We start from the raw sequence: 13,858 nt of genomic DNA on the forward strand, positions 1-13,858 counted from the left end.
CGGGGGGGTTTGGGGTGAGTTCTTGTGCCTTCCGGAACAGAATATTTGATACCCACCTATACCGTGATCGCCGCACTCGAGAATGATGGCGATGAGTTTTGCTTGATCGGTTAATTAACTTCTTTCATTCTCTCCTACTCTTTCCCTTATCGCTCGCTTCTCTTATCCTACGGAATTTTCCCGATGATCGATCGACGTGATGCTGAACAGTTTGGGGGAAGAAATGGAGATGAATCTTCGTGCGGGATCGGGAATTAGAATGGACGCCACGCGTTTGCAATGAGACTGATCATGATGCGTTTTGTTCCGTCTGCTCATTGCTTATTCATTTTTTTTCATTTTTCACCGTTTAAGCGAGTCGATCGCTTCTATTTAACCATCATTCTTTTTCTGCCTTCTCTTCCCTCGCAACTTAGTTTTCATTCATTGTTCATTTGATGTTTTTCATTTCTAGTTTGGTTTTGTGTATCGATAGCGGAAAGAATTTCCAAACTTTACCGTTCTTAACGTTCCTTCCATCCCTTTCTGCTCGACATCTTCGGTGGCAGGTGGTCAACTCAAAATGAAATGCTTCTCGGGGATGGTGAAAGATATTTTCCAAGTGTTCATTCTTCTCAATTTCTTCTCCATTTCACTTAATCAAAGGCGCACGAACGCACACCTCCCCCCAAAGTGGGCGGAAGATGGGGTTGCGCTTTTAGGGACGGCAAAAAAAAAGGTAAAAGTAAGTCAATCCGGCACGACACTCCCTTTAATCCTACACCAAGTTTTTCTTCTCGCCCACCCCCCTCCTGGGAATGGAAAATGCTAATCAAAATCTCACACTTCAATGCCAGATCTCGTGACCTACAATGGAAAAGTGAGGAAAAAATGAACCAAGCGTCTTCCGACCAAGCTGATGGCTGGCAAATTTATACCATTTTCCTTTCCCTCCCCCTCCCAGCTGGGCACCTGTCGTGAAGTAGGTGAGGGTGGGAGAAGGTTGGCTTCGAAGGCAAGTATTTGGGCCAGCGTAGAATTTGCAGCACTTCCGTTAGGCGTGTCGTGCCCGATTTGTGAAGTGCGTCGTCTTCGAAATGCCATACGCCCGGACCCATTTTTTGCCTTCTATGGTGAATTTGTAATGACTAAATAATGGCCGTCATTGCGGAGGATGGGATACTTAATTGAGGAATAACTCGGGTTGATTTTTAGTGCACACGCTTTCAAAACTGGACGAACATTTTACGAGTGACAAATTGGGGAAACATTTCTTTTTATTATTTTCTCATAATTTTTCTCTCTGGTTTATGAAAGTTTATGGAGAAAATCTTAAACCCTAAATGACAGTTAAATTTGATTGTCGAAAATAAAAAAAACAATCAACAACAAAATGAATTAAATTAAAATCTCCATAAGCAATAGAAATAACACCAAAATCGGTGTGAAAATAAGATTGAAAGATGATCCTCGAAGTGGATGAAAGAAGAAACAAACATCATCGCACATCTTCAAAGGGCCAGCTAGCTCGCAAACGCATATGTTGTGTGTGTTTGTGGACCGCTTGCGTACGTGCGCGGAACGGAAACATCGTAAATTTAAAACAAAAACCCAAATGTTATGTTATGCGCCCGGCCGAGATCCGGCCCGTTCCGTCCATCGGAGTTGCGCAACCGGCCCCGGGAGAGTTGATGAGAAGCGGACCGAAAACAAAAGATGGAAAACGTTCGACGAACTGTACGAAAAATTTCCAACACAACCCGGTCCCGTCACGCGCCGATCGATGGGTGGCCGTGTTCGATCAGTCGATCGATCGATCCGTCGATGGATCGATGCGGGTTGCTGGGAAAACACCCACTCCCCCTCGGTCGACACGTGGCGGAACGGTTCATTTGCTTATCGGCCCGTGTAATCGTGCCTCTTTGCCTTCGCGTCGGTGGGCGAGAGTGAGTGTTTTCTTTCGCCTTTTGCCATTATCAAACGCCTGATAGGGGCTAGGTTAGTTACATAAAATCATCGGGTACCCTTAAGTGAGTGATTGATGGTCCATGTTGGAAAAGCACAAGGGAAACACATAATGGTGCCTTTCGATTGGCAGTGAATAATCTCAACGTCAAAGCTTTGAATGTTAAATTAACCCCTTCTTCTGTTTTTGGTAATAAATTGTCCCATAAATTAACATGTTTAACAACGCTTCGCTTTTCAGAACAACACAATGAAAATACGATGAAATAGTAAAGTGTAAAGACTTGCTAGTTATAAACAAATACTGATAGTGAAATGGGACGAAGATAAAAATAGATTAGTCGGTCGTTTTAGTCAAAGCCTCGTTTACAATCAAAGAGGAAAACCTAAACACACGCCATCGATTGGTTTTCCTCCGCCGTCCTTGAAACGCCAACTGCCCAACAACAAGACAAGTGCGCTCCAGTTCCTGTCCGCGGTGTGTTTGTGTGTCCGTGCGTGTAGCAAGTGAGGAAAAAAAAGATAAATCAATCGGTGCCGAACATGGTGTTCCGGATCCGGCCGGCCGTCTGGTCCTCCGTCTAGAAGTGGAGCGAAAAGTGTACTGAAGTGAGACAACGGGAGCGCGCTGTGCACTGGGATGCGCCCGTGACGCTCTGTTTTCAGGTGTGCAGCAACATTAACATCAACATGTTACGTACTGTGTGTGTGTGCTGAGGAAGCGGTGCAGCTTCCCACTGAGCATTTCCTTTTTTGAATCGTGTGCTCCGGTCAAACGCAAATCTAATTGCGAATCGAAGAGAACAAGTGGAGGTGGTAGTTTTCTTTTACTGTCCGTTTTTCACTCCGAACACCACAAGATGCCCGCCGGATATCGATCGAATGGGCACATAGCGTTGCCGGTCAGCAACGGTCACATTAGTAAGTATTTCTTTTTCTATCGTTTATTTAATTTAAACAAGCCAAAATACATTAATTACTTATTTTGAACAATTTGGGAATGTCTTAACGCCAATTTAAACGATTGCAACTTTCAGTAATCGTTAACTGTCAAATGTTTTCTGGACCTCAAACTAGTACTGGTAAACGCATGGTTGTTTCCATGGTAACGTGAAATAAACACAACTCTTCTCAATGCTTCACAACATGAGTTGGTTTATTATTGCACTGTTCTGTCTACTACTATTCTTTAATCTTTGAATATCTTCTAGACTGTTTGAGTTGATTTGAAATGAAATTTGGGATTATTATTGGTTTTGTTCAGAATTGTGCTGTGAATTGAGAAATAACTAACTTGGTTCAAAGATAACAATCGATTAAAGTAGCTTTCATTTATCTTCTGCTTAAAAATAACAACTATTTTAAATTACTTAAAGAATAAATTTCTTCAGAAATCTGGAAAAATAAAGCTCAATATTGAGATGAAAAACAAAATTTCATCGTTTCACGTACTCTAAAATAATTTATCATCATGAATCATATCTTTATCATATCCTTTTCGCCATTTCACCAAAAACATTTTATGAGGAAAATAAAGCAATATAAAAGCCCATTTTCGTGACAATCCATAAACACAGAACGATGAAACTATAACTAACTCGAGATATAAAAATATGTTTTCCAAGAATAAACAGCAAAGGAATGTGCTTCTTCGTCAGCATATTTAGCAACAGCTCGGATTGTAGACTCTCTAAAAAAACACATACACACTGTGCGCTTCCTTACCTAATTTTTAAGGCATTCGTTTCAAATATGTGTGACAGTAAAGGCTTAACAAACAACGTCGGTTGGAGAGATCTAGCCCAGCAAGCTACCAAAGGCGATGGCTTTACAAATGAGCATCATTTAAATATTTTATAGCTCCCGTGAAAACGTCACGCGATGGAACGCGTGGACAAAAAAAAAATGCGGACATTTGTTCTTCGGATTAGAAAAGAAGGTCTCTTGTCTTGTGCCTACCGTGCTGTTTTATGCCTATGTTCATATTTTTTACACACTACGTTGTTGATTTTTTGTTTTTGTTTTAACTTTGATGAAGGTGATGATTTGGTTTGGGGTTTTCTTTTCCTCACGACGAGCATGTCGTTGTGCCCTGCGCGAGAGATAAAAGATTCCTGCTGCCTTCCACGACAACCACGTGTGAAGGAATAAAATTACGATTTTTACGATCGAAACCCCGAGCGGAATCCACCTTCACGGATCACTTAGTCAAAATATTTTAGCATAACATAATGCGAATGAGCCTTCGTCGGCGGGGTGCGGAATTTTTGTACGCCGCAGATAACCTTGACCGAGGGCTTCCTTGTGCCGCTTTCGTTCTTCGGCGATGACTCAGGGTGAAGGTGCGTTTTTTTCTTTGCCTTTCTTTTTCGCCACTTGAATCAGCTGTTCGAACACTTTTTTCGTCTTCGACCGTTTATCGTTCGGTCGTTCGGTTTGGTTTGATGGCTTTAAATGAGTCTTGTGTGTTCCTCCCCGGGGGTAGATTACTTCGATTACGTTTAAGGCAAAAGCAAAACCGCCATAAACAGAAGGCAGCAAAAAAAACGGCATCAAGGAGAAACACCACCATGCTTATGTGTCGCCATCGTATGGAGGCGTTCTTCTGGCGCGGTTTTCTTTTTCGGTCGATTGTTGGCAAAAGATTAACATCCAGGCGAAAGATGTAATCAGCTAGCCAACGGGAACGGCCCGTTGCCGCCACCGGAGATAATTCCTATAATTATTCCTCACCCATTCGAAGGTTTGTTGGGGAGCGTTCGTATCGTTCGTCACCGAATCGATCGGACTCATGTAATTTCGCTTCCAGCCAGCCAGCTGATCGATGTTCATCCAACGCCTGCCACGAGGGAGCCAACGAAATAGATCGATATTATAAGCCTCATTCAGCGAGTTTGGCCTGGAGTGGAGAGGACGATGGAACGGGGGACGCTATTTAGCGCGACTTGCGCAATCAACACGCGCAAAACCATTCATTCGCTCGTTCGTCACTAGACCGAGACGAAATGGCCGCCCCAAGCTCCCTTCATGCACACACACACTCACACACAAACGGATCGTTTAAAAAGCAATATAGGGACTCGGGCCCTTTGGAGAGATTTTCCCCTTGGAGCTTCCCTGCGAGGCTAGCTTTCTTCGCAAAGGGAAATTGTCTCCACTTCCTGGTTGCGATTTTCTCCCGGAGTATTCAGAGCATAGGAGATGGAAAAACAATGTTGCCTTTCTTTTTTTCTTTGCACCAAGTAATCACCTATTAATGTCTTGTTTATTTTATTAATTTGGAAACGAACCCGTTGATAATCAATCATCACTGTCAAATTTTGACAGGAGAGTGTTGATGTGTTGCTTTAAATGTACATTATGTAGAACAATTTTTTTTTGTATTTTAATCTTACACTCTTGTGACTCTCTTACATTATAAAATTAGTTTTTGTTAGTTTCGAGTCGAGTGTCGATTATTTCAAAATTTAACATTTAAATCAAGTGGACACAAATCGGATGAGACGCATGACAAACTGTATCATGTTCGTTGAATCAATTCCTAAGAACCTCGTTCAACCCACCGAAATCGAACCAAAACAATCTGTAAATCATATTAAGAATTCACCAAACGTCCTCACGATGCGATGATTTAATGCACCCCCGTACTGGATATCGAAGAATTCAAACTGAATGGGAAGAATTAGAAAAATAAGATTAAGTCACCGAATGGAACGCGAACCGAAGTTGTTCGAGGTTGAATAGAATATTTGGTTTCCAAAAAAAGACTCGTTCATGAAATGCAGAATTAATTGTGGCCACTCCCTTCACGATTCCTTACCAACTTATCCCTACGTTCGTGCGGCTCGATTTACTTGTCACTCTGGGGCGCGTTTCGGCTCCAGCAAGCCCTCGATGACTCAAACATGATTTTGTTGAACGGAAATCAGCCAGCGTTCGATGCGAAAGAAGCGATCAATTTTGTTGACTGCTCCGTCGAAACCGTCCGCGGGAGGCGCGAGATGAGAAATCGAAACCGTCCCGAAAAATCGTCCAACGGCTTTTGAGGTTCATGTGTCAGGAGCGTGTGTTTCCTTTATTCAATTGCCTCAGCCTTTAGGGTGCGACCTGGCGGTCGTACTTTAGCCCTGGGGGTGAAAGAGTGAAGAGAAGAGAAGGAAAACGAAGATAACCTCACGAAGGTCATTGTCACGCCGGCACGCCCGTGGCATGACCGCAGCAGCAGCAGCAGCTCCAAGACCGCCCGAGGTGTAGGGAAATTAGTGCTCCCCCAACTAAACGGATTCGAGATCGCGACTTCGGCGAAACACAATGAAATAAAGAGTGGCAGGTTTGGAAGAAGAAAAAAAACACCGAAAACGAACCACAACGTTATAATTACACGCAAATTTGTCATATTTCCTAACTATTGTGCGGTTCAAGCTGACATCTATAAAGCCATGATGCTTGAGAAATGGTGGTCCTTGGGAATCGGAAAGAATTTCGACCGGGAAATAACCAATTTACGGCAACGCTCCCAAAATGGAGGGCAAAAAATGGAGGAAACGTTAGCCTGGTGGAACGATACGTTAGAAGTCAACCACATGCCAGAGCTAGTCAGATTTATCTGAAACAACGGATCCGGCAAACGGAAAGCGAGACAGTGAGGAAGTGAGCAAGGAAGCGATTAATCAGCCGGTAATAGGAAATGTACATCTTTGTCGATTTTTATCGCTTGAAATGAGAAACAAAAGTGACGAAAAATATGACAAAACTTGTAAAATAAATTAAGTTTAGTTGTTAACGGCGTTACCGGTTCGATAGAAACATTTTACAACTAGCTTGACGCCCCGGCGTTGCTCGGTGAAGAAGGGATTGAGAATAGAATTATGGTTTTAACTAATACTTGAAAGATATGTTTGAATTTAATCCTTATAATAACGACATATCTAAAATGTTTGATATTTCATCAATTTCCCCGTCATGTATAATCCTTAGGGTAAATATGTTGGATACGATAGACATTGGTTTACATGCTTGTTTTGTTTGTGTTGTAAAACTGAGTTTCAATTGTAAAATTTAGATGATTTTATCAAAAAACAGTGATCAAACAAACCTTCAACAACATCAACAGTACTTAAACTTAGTGTGTGAAAAGTTTCAGAAGTTTTTTTTAGAAGTCGAGTTTTTAGTGTACACAGAACTCCATACATGGAAAAAGCTAAAATATGTCGTAGATTTGGAAAGTGTAAATAATGAACATAGTAATGCCAAGCTTTATTTAAAAAATAAAACTTTGGAAAATAAATTAAATTAAGTTGTTAGAGGTGTCACAGAATATGTGGAAACATTTAACAATTTGAAAAGCGTAAATAATGAAGATAGTCATGCAAAGCTTTCTTTTAAAAATAAAACTTTGGAAAATAAATTAAGTTGTAAGAGTTGTAATATGAATATTTTACAATTTAAATAGCGTCATGCATGAAATTATTTTAAAATGTGATGCTCAAACATTCAACCACTGCATCCCGGGTACGGGATGCATTTCCCAGCAGTTATGACATTCGATGTCGTAAAGCCATTTGAATTTTTCCCTCCTTTACCCCTCGTTCCTGCCCGTTCACTTTCCAATCAACACTGGGATGCGAAAGGCGCAACTCTGCGACATCGAAGGGCCATCAATAAAAGCCCATTTTTACAACCGAAAGGGCATAAACACGCGACCGTGAATGACCTCCCATGAAATGATGCTCCATTCCGTCGATGTCGGTCGGATTTGATTGAATTTCCTCGGGCCTTCGACATTCCCCCGCGCAAAGAGTGCCCGTGTAATGGCCGTCGGTAATTATCACTTTTCACATTCCGACTCGACGAATCGCTTTTCGATCAGCCGCGATCGCGGACAAGGGAGGGTAAGGGCAACGGAGACTGAGACTTTCTTTCTTGAAGCAGTCGTCGTAACGCACACTTACCCGACTGATGCCAAAGTGATGAGCCACGAACTGCCGAACGGAACGGGGACACATGCGGATTCGGATATCTTAATTGTCGCCAGCGATGGTTGGAATTTTCCGGCGAGATTATCACCGACCCTACCTGTCCTCTTTCCTTGCCGAGGGTTTCCTACCGGAATTGTGAAGAAAACAAAAAGCTTCTTAGCCATTTTCGTCGTGGTTTGGGTCAACGTCGTGATCAATTTCACGTTGTCGAGTGTCGAAAACGGGCAGAGATAATGCAAACGGAAGAGAGTTGGAGGACATGAACTTTGCGAAAGACCTCCGTCAAGCCGTTGACACTCCGCCAAGTCGCCAATTGTTTCGTTTCACGACCACAACATAATCGCCATCCTCCTCCTCCTCCTCCACCTCCTCAAGGCCAGCGTGACGTTCACGCACGGTCCACATCCGGCGGATCGTTCCCATTTTCCAGCGCCAAACGGATTCCCGTTGTGTCGATCGGTTTCTATTTCTAAACCATCCGGGATGATGAGGAGAAAATATGCAAATTATGCTGCCATGCCCGGGCCGATATGTTGCCGCAGTGGAGCATACATTAAGAGGGGAGTGCGAGTGCATTTGGTATCGCTAATGTATGCAAATCATCCCGACGCGATGGGAAACGAGCGGGAGGAAAAAGTAAAAACTGGTGCATATCGAGCATTGACTCGGGTCGTGTTTGTGTTGTGTTGTGGGGAAGGCAAAAAGTTCGCTGGCGATCTTGAAAAGATTATATTTCCAATGATAATAAATTTCTTATATCTTAAGCTCCTTATGAACGTCGTTCTCTAACTTTATCCTATTTTAAAACTGCTAAATTATTCTCTTGTTGATTCCTCTAAAAAAACCTACCAACAAAGTAACTTTTCGCTCCACCTCTTTTATCAAAACAACTGTACACCGGAGGTTGTATTCCACCGGCGACACGCGGGTTGATGCGCGAGCCAAACGTCCGGATGTCGTCCGGTTATCATGCCCCGATCGCGGATCGCGTGATCACTCTTTCTTTCGTCGACCGGATCGTCTCCATCCATCGGCGACGCATCTTAATCGCAGTGAAAACAGCTGCTTTGCGTTTCCTTTTCAAACCGCCCCGGATCGGTCGCGAAGATGAATTCCCCAAGGGGCAGCAGTCGTTCGCCCCTCGGGATGGTGAAACGAAAGTGGAAAGTTGTGACCTCCCGGCGGTGGGGAAGACAAGCAGGGACGAGGAGGACCGCCATTGGGCTGGCTATCGATGTGACGATGGGCGTTTTGCTCCAGTTCTTCCATCGACGCCTTCTTCCGAAAGCCACGCGCTATCGTGCACGCTCTAATCCCAGAACGAAGGAGAAATGGTCGGGAAAAATGGTCCCCCTTCCCCTGCCTCTTACCGCGATGCAAAAGCGTCAAAGTGGACCCCTCGGCGAGTGACCTTTTTCACGCGTCGGCCCTGAACGGAGCGTTCAATCAATTCGGCATCATGCGGCGCGAGCGTGTGAAAATTCAAAGCGCAACCCCGAAATGCACGCCGCATTTAGACCGCCGAACTACGGTGCCTCAAAAGTATGTCGATGGGCCTTTTCCGGCATCTTCATTAAAAGAGCGAGCCGGTGCTCATTCCACAAAACCCCAGCTTTATTGTCGCTTCCTGCATTCAACCCCTTTTCATACAAGCAAGAAACAACTTTTACTGCGAAGGATGTCAGTTTGTACAATCATAGCCTTTTTTTGAGAGGGTTCAATTGCGTTGAACTGTCCAATACTGTTGGTTGTTTTGGTTTTTCGTGAGAGTTATTTTTTTCACTTCCTGTCATTTGCAAACTTGCATTTCTTTTTTTCAATCTTCAACCGAGAAATTTATAAATCCTTATTTTTTATCAATTCCGGTAAGGTACCTTAGTTTTCAATTACCTGTACTTGCACAATTGCTTTTTGCCACGCACTTTAACAATGTTGCAAGAATACTTTTCAATAATGAAGTTATATTTGGAAAGAGTAGAACTATTTTCAAGATCCGATTTACATGGTTGTCTTTAAAACTATTTAATTTGCACTATATGAATGATGTTGAAAGGAAACCCGTGACCTTGATTTGTCCTATCTTTCAATGGTTTATGCAGAGGCGGATTATAAGGTAAGAAAACTAAGCAGCTCTTGGAGGCCCCGTATTTTAACACATCAAACACAATAATATTTGTTTTTAAATTTCAATGTTAGAATGAAATGCGTGACGAGTTTGTAAATTTACTTCCCAATGACAATAACAACAAAATATGAAAATGTGAGAATCATACATCTGAATTATCAAAATTGAATTTCGTTGAAGAACACGTCACCGAACGTTCAAAGATTTTTTACATAAGAGTACTTTTCTCAGGATAATTTAAGTATAATGGACATATTTGGATTAGCAAAAATTGGGTCCTTCTCTTTTCAAAACATAGAAATAATGCTTAAAAATGTACAAACCTTTTTTTTTAAACCTTTCATTCAAAAAAACACTGTTGCAGTTGTAAAACGATTTAAAAGCTATTTTATCAAAAAGTAAAAAATTAAATACTTTTTAATTTTCTTTAAAGAAAGTGATTTCATATCAAATTTGATTATTACTGTACAATAAATGAAGCAAATGTGTCACTGCGTTTTCCTCAAGAAAAACAAAACAAAAAAGTTAAGTAGTTAAAGAGTGCTTAAAATAGATCGTAAACCATTTGAGCGCGTTTGAAAGGCAGGCAATTCTATGAGGACAATTTGTCCTCCGACGAAAGTAATCCTCGTTACGCGAGACCCGGGTGTTACCGTGTTTCCCAATCGTAGCAGGTTGTTTGGTGGGCCTTGGAAAAATGGGTGAAAACCCGCGGCCTGAAGACAACCTACCTACCAACAAGCTCCTGCATCCTCCGGTGAATGTGAACGGCTTCGAGCATTCTGGCTAATGATTCTAACTACGGCGCGACCACTTGCGGCATCGTGTGGTGCAAAGTGGGTCAACAGCACTTTTGAGGGCAGTTTTGTTTTTGCTTCCCCTTGCGGGCCCTTTCCGACGTTTGCATCTTAGCATCTTAGCCGAGCGATTAAGCCAAAGCCTCCTCCGGTGCCGAGATGCTTCATTTGGACCACTTGGCCTCGCGTTGTGTAACTCATAAATAATTCCCTTCACCGAGGCCCGGGGGACCCCGGCGCCGTAAACCGGGAGAAGCCGCAGATTCGTCCGCGGGTTGGCAGTTTCTTCTGCCGTGTGCGACCTCTAAAAGCAAGCGCCCGAGAATTAGTCCGGTTCCCAAAACCCACGGGGAGAAAAACCGAAATCCACCGCGTCGTAATTCGTAACGAAGCACGAGCTTGGAAGTGCCGGGAGTGAAATTTATCCCGTCATTTATTCATCCAACCCCCGAGAGCTAACCTTCATTCGGTGGGTTTTTGATTTGGGTTTTCTTCGAAAGCTGTCCGAAGATTAACACCCCAGTGCCTCCCCCGTGGGGTACGTTTTTCTGTTTTTCGGGGCAGCACTTTCCAACCAAGAAGAAAACCTATCCGATAATTAATAGATTTACGGCTGCATTCTCAGCTGTGTCACTTTTGTCTCGTGTTCTCTATCGCTCCATTCCCTTTGGTATGCGCCGGAAATGGGTGGCGTAAGTGAAGCGCTTAAAGCTGCGTTTTTTTTTTCCTTTCTCTCCTTCATAGCTTACCTTTAACGGCTCATTTGAGCTTCGGCTCTCGGTTGGGGGGCAGCTATTTTCCCATTCGCTGCCACATCCGAGGTCGCACTCGACGTCGACGTCGCTAATTGATAAATAATCACCGCTAAATCGATGGGCTCGAGACGCCGCGGTGCCAATTTGCGACCGAACGGAAGAGCCGAAGTTCGTCCATGGGCCAGTGACACAATTTTGTCACGCACGAAATACATTGAGGGATATGGGCAGCTCGGTTGCCTAATTTCCGTTTGTTGGTTTTCTACATTTTTTCCTCCTTCCGATTTGTGTTAATTTTTTTTTGCTTTTGCAGCAAAGAGAAAAGCCAAATAATTGAACCAGGAAAAAAAAACACACCAACTAAATAAAACCATCACCACCGAACGATCAACGAAAAGAAATCAACAAGCTGGCGAACGAGATAAAAATCGAAAACGCATCCCACCACTTCCGAAACGGTGCCAAAATGGTGGTGGAAATAAAATAAAAATTAAATCAAGGCAAAACGAAAGAAACAAACAAACAAACAACCAAACATCCCGCATCGAAATGCGAACGACGCAACGAAAGACTTCAACGCCGCCGACAGAAAGCGACGAACCCTCGTTCGGGTGGCGTGGAAGTCGACGGCGTTGTTGTTGGTGTCGATATGGCAGTTGATAAAGTAAAAGTGGTCGTCGCAACGTGTTGATATCGGTGCAAATAGAAAAATAAAAACTAATGTGGATAAGAAAACATTGCTGGCGCTAAGAAATGGCACAGATGGAAGGAATTGAAAGCGGGAGCATTCCGGGAGTCGTCAGGCAGTTTCGTTGTTTCCACTCGTTTCCAAAGGGTGATGCGATTGTCAATCATCAACATGGCACTGCCGGTGGCCATGAGGGAAAATGAAAAACAAACACTACACACTTGGAGGAATGCTTTCTTCTTCCTAAGCCAATGGTAAAAGGATTTAGCAGGCATGCACATGGAAGTGAAGGCGATAAAACAAATGGGAACACAATATACCGGCTCGTGTGGAAAAACAAAACCTCAACGATGCTTCCCAAGTGGAAAATCCACCACGTTTCCCCCACCCCGCGCTCGGCCGGGAAACTCAATGAAGAGTGAAAATGGCACACACGATTCGGAGTAAAAGACGCTGTGTGCAGCAAGAACAATGCGCTTTTGTGCTCGATTCCATGTTTTCCACCAGGCTGTGCAGTTCGCCCGATGCAGCTGGGGCAGTGCAAGTGTGCGGCACAGCACTGCTGCTGCATAATGTGATGTGCATTCCCTTCTTCCCTTCGACGCTCGACGGCTTGTTGGCCCATTTTCTTACCTCTTTCGCACACTCCTTCGGCTTTCTCACTCTCGTGCTCGCATTGCAGCCCTTCCGCGTGGTGCTTTCTTTCCAAACAAAGTCGACAACGCTCCCGTCTATGTTGTCCTGCTTCCATCTTTGGCCTAGACCGGTAGTCGCGCCATGGTACTGGTGGCTTCTTCGGCGTTCCTTTCCTTAACGCTAATTTGCTTCTTTCTTCTTCGGTTCGTTTTTTTGTTCGCCCTTCACTTTGCTTCGACAACTTTTCCTACTCTTCTCGGACGACTTTGATTTTCTTTCCATTTTGCAAAATCCAACGCCTGCTACCAACGACCCAGGGGAGTGCACTTCTCCCTCTTTCGCTCGGCGGTATAAAAACAGTATGCGCGGTAAAATTATGCCATATTAGAGCGAGTTTAGTTTTACAAGAACAACGGTTTCTATTTATCACCTGCTGCATATTCATGTGCGCGATCTTCTTCGCGGCGCCCTAATCAGGCCAATCGGTGCGACGGTGGAAACCAGGGGTGAGGTGGGTGTGTTTTGGTGTCTTAAGGAGCCCGTGTGCCCTTTTTATTTATCGCCCACCCATTCCATCCATCTGGAGCAGCCCACCCGCGGGGAGGAGTAGATAAGATTTAATTTTCCTTTCTTTGCATACCATCACGGACGTAAGCATGAGAGACGTTTGGGTGGAACTTTCTGCGTGTTTGTATCTCCATTATCTTCCCAGTGATGTTTCATTATCTCACGGGGGCAGTACACAATTTTTCATTACCGATATGGAGTTTGCCAGAAGGGCGCGTCACAGTGAGCATGTAACAATACGTCGTGGTGAGTCGCAATATTTCATTTTTTCCTTCGTTTCCAACTTCATGTTTGTCACATTAACACTTTCTCCCTTGCGTTTGTGTAAAACATCCTTTTTATTTATTCAAATCAAGAATATGTAAATC

General features: G+C 43.6%; 1 protein-coding gene across 1 annotated transcript in view; it reads left to right on the forward strand.

Moving 5' to 3' along the window:
• Positions 1–2,804: 2,804 nt before the first annotated feature.
• The window catches only part of LOC131287269 (calpain-11-like), a 35,281-nt gene continuing 24,227 nt past the window's right edge, over positions 2,805–13,858 (forward strand). The window contains exon 1 of the mRNA XM_058316303.1: positions 2,805–2,865. Coding sequence (XP_058172286.1) covers positions 2,805–2,865 — 61 coding nt within the window. The remainder of the gene's footprint in view (positions 2,866–13,858) is intronic.

This window comes from Anopheles ziemanni, chromosome 3, assembly GCF_943734765.1.
Source record: "Anopheles ziemanni chromosome 3, idAnoZiCoDA_A2_x.2, whole genome shotgun sequence".
In the NCBI taxonomy this organism is placed as follows: Eukaryota; Metazoa; Arthropoda; class Insecta; order Diptera; family Culicidae; genus Anopheles; species Anopheles ziemanni.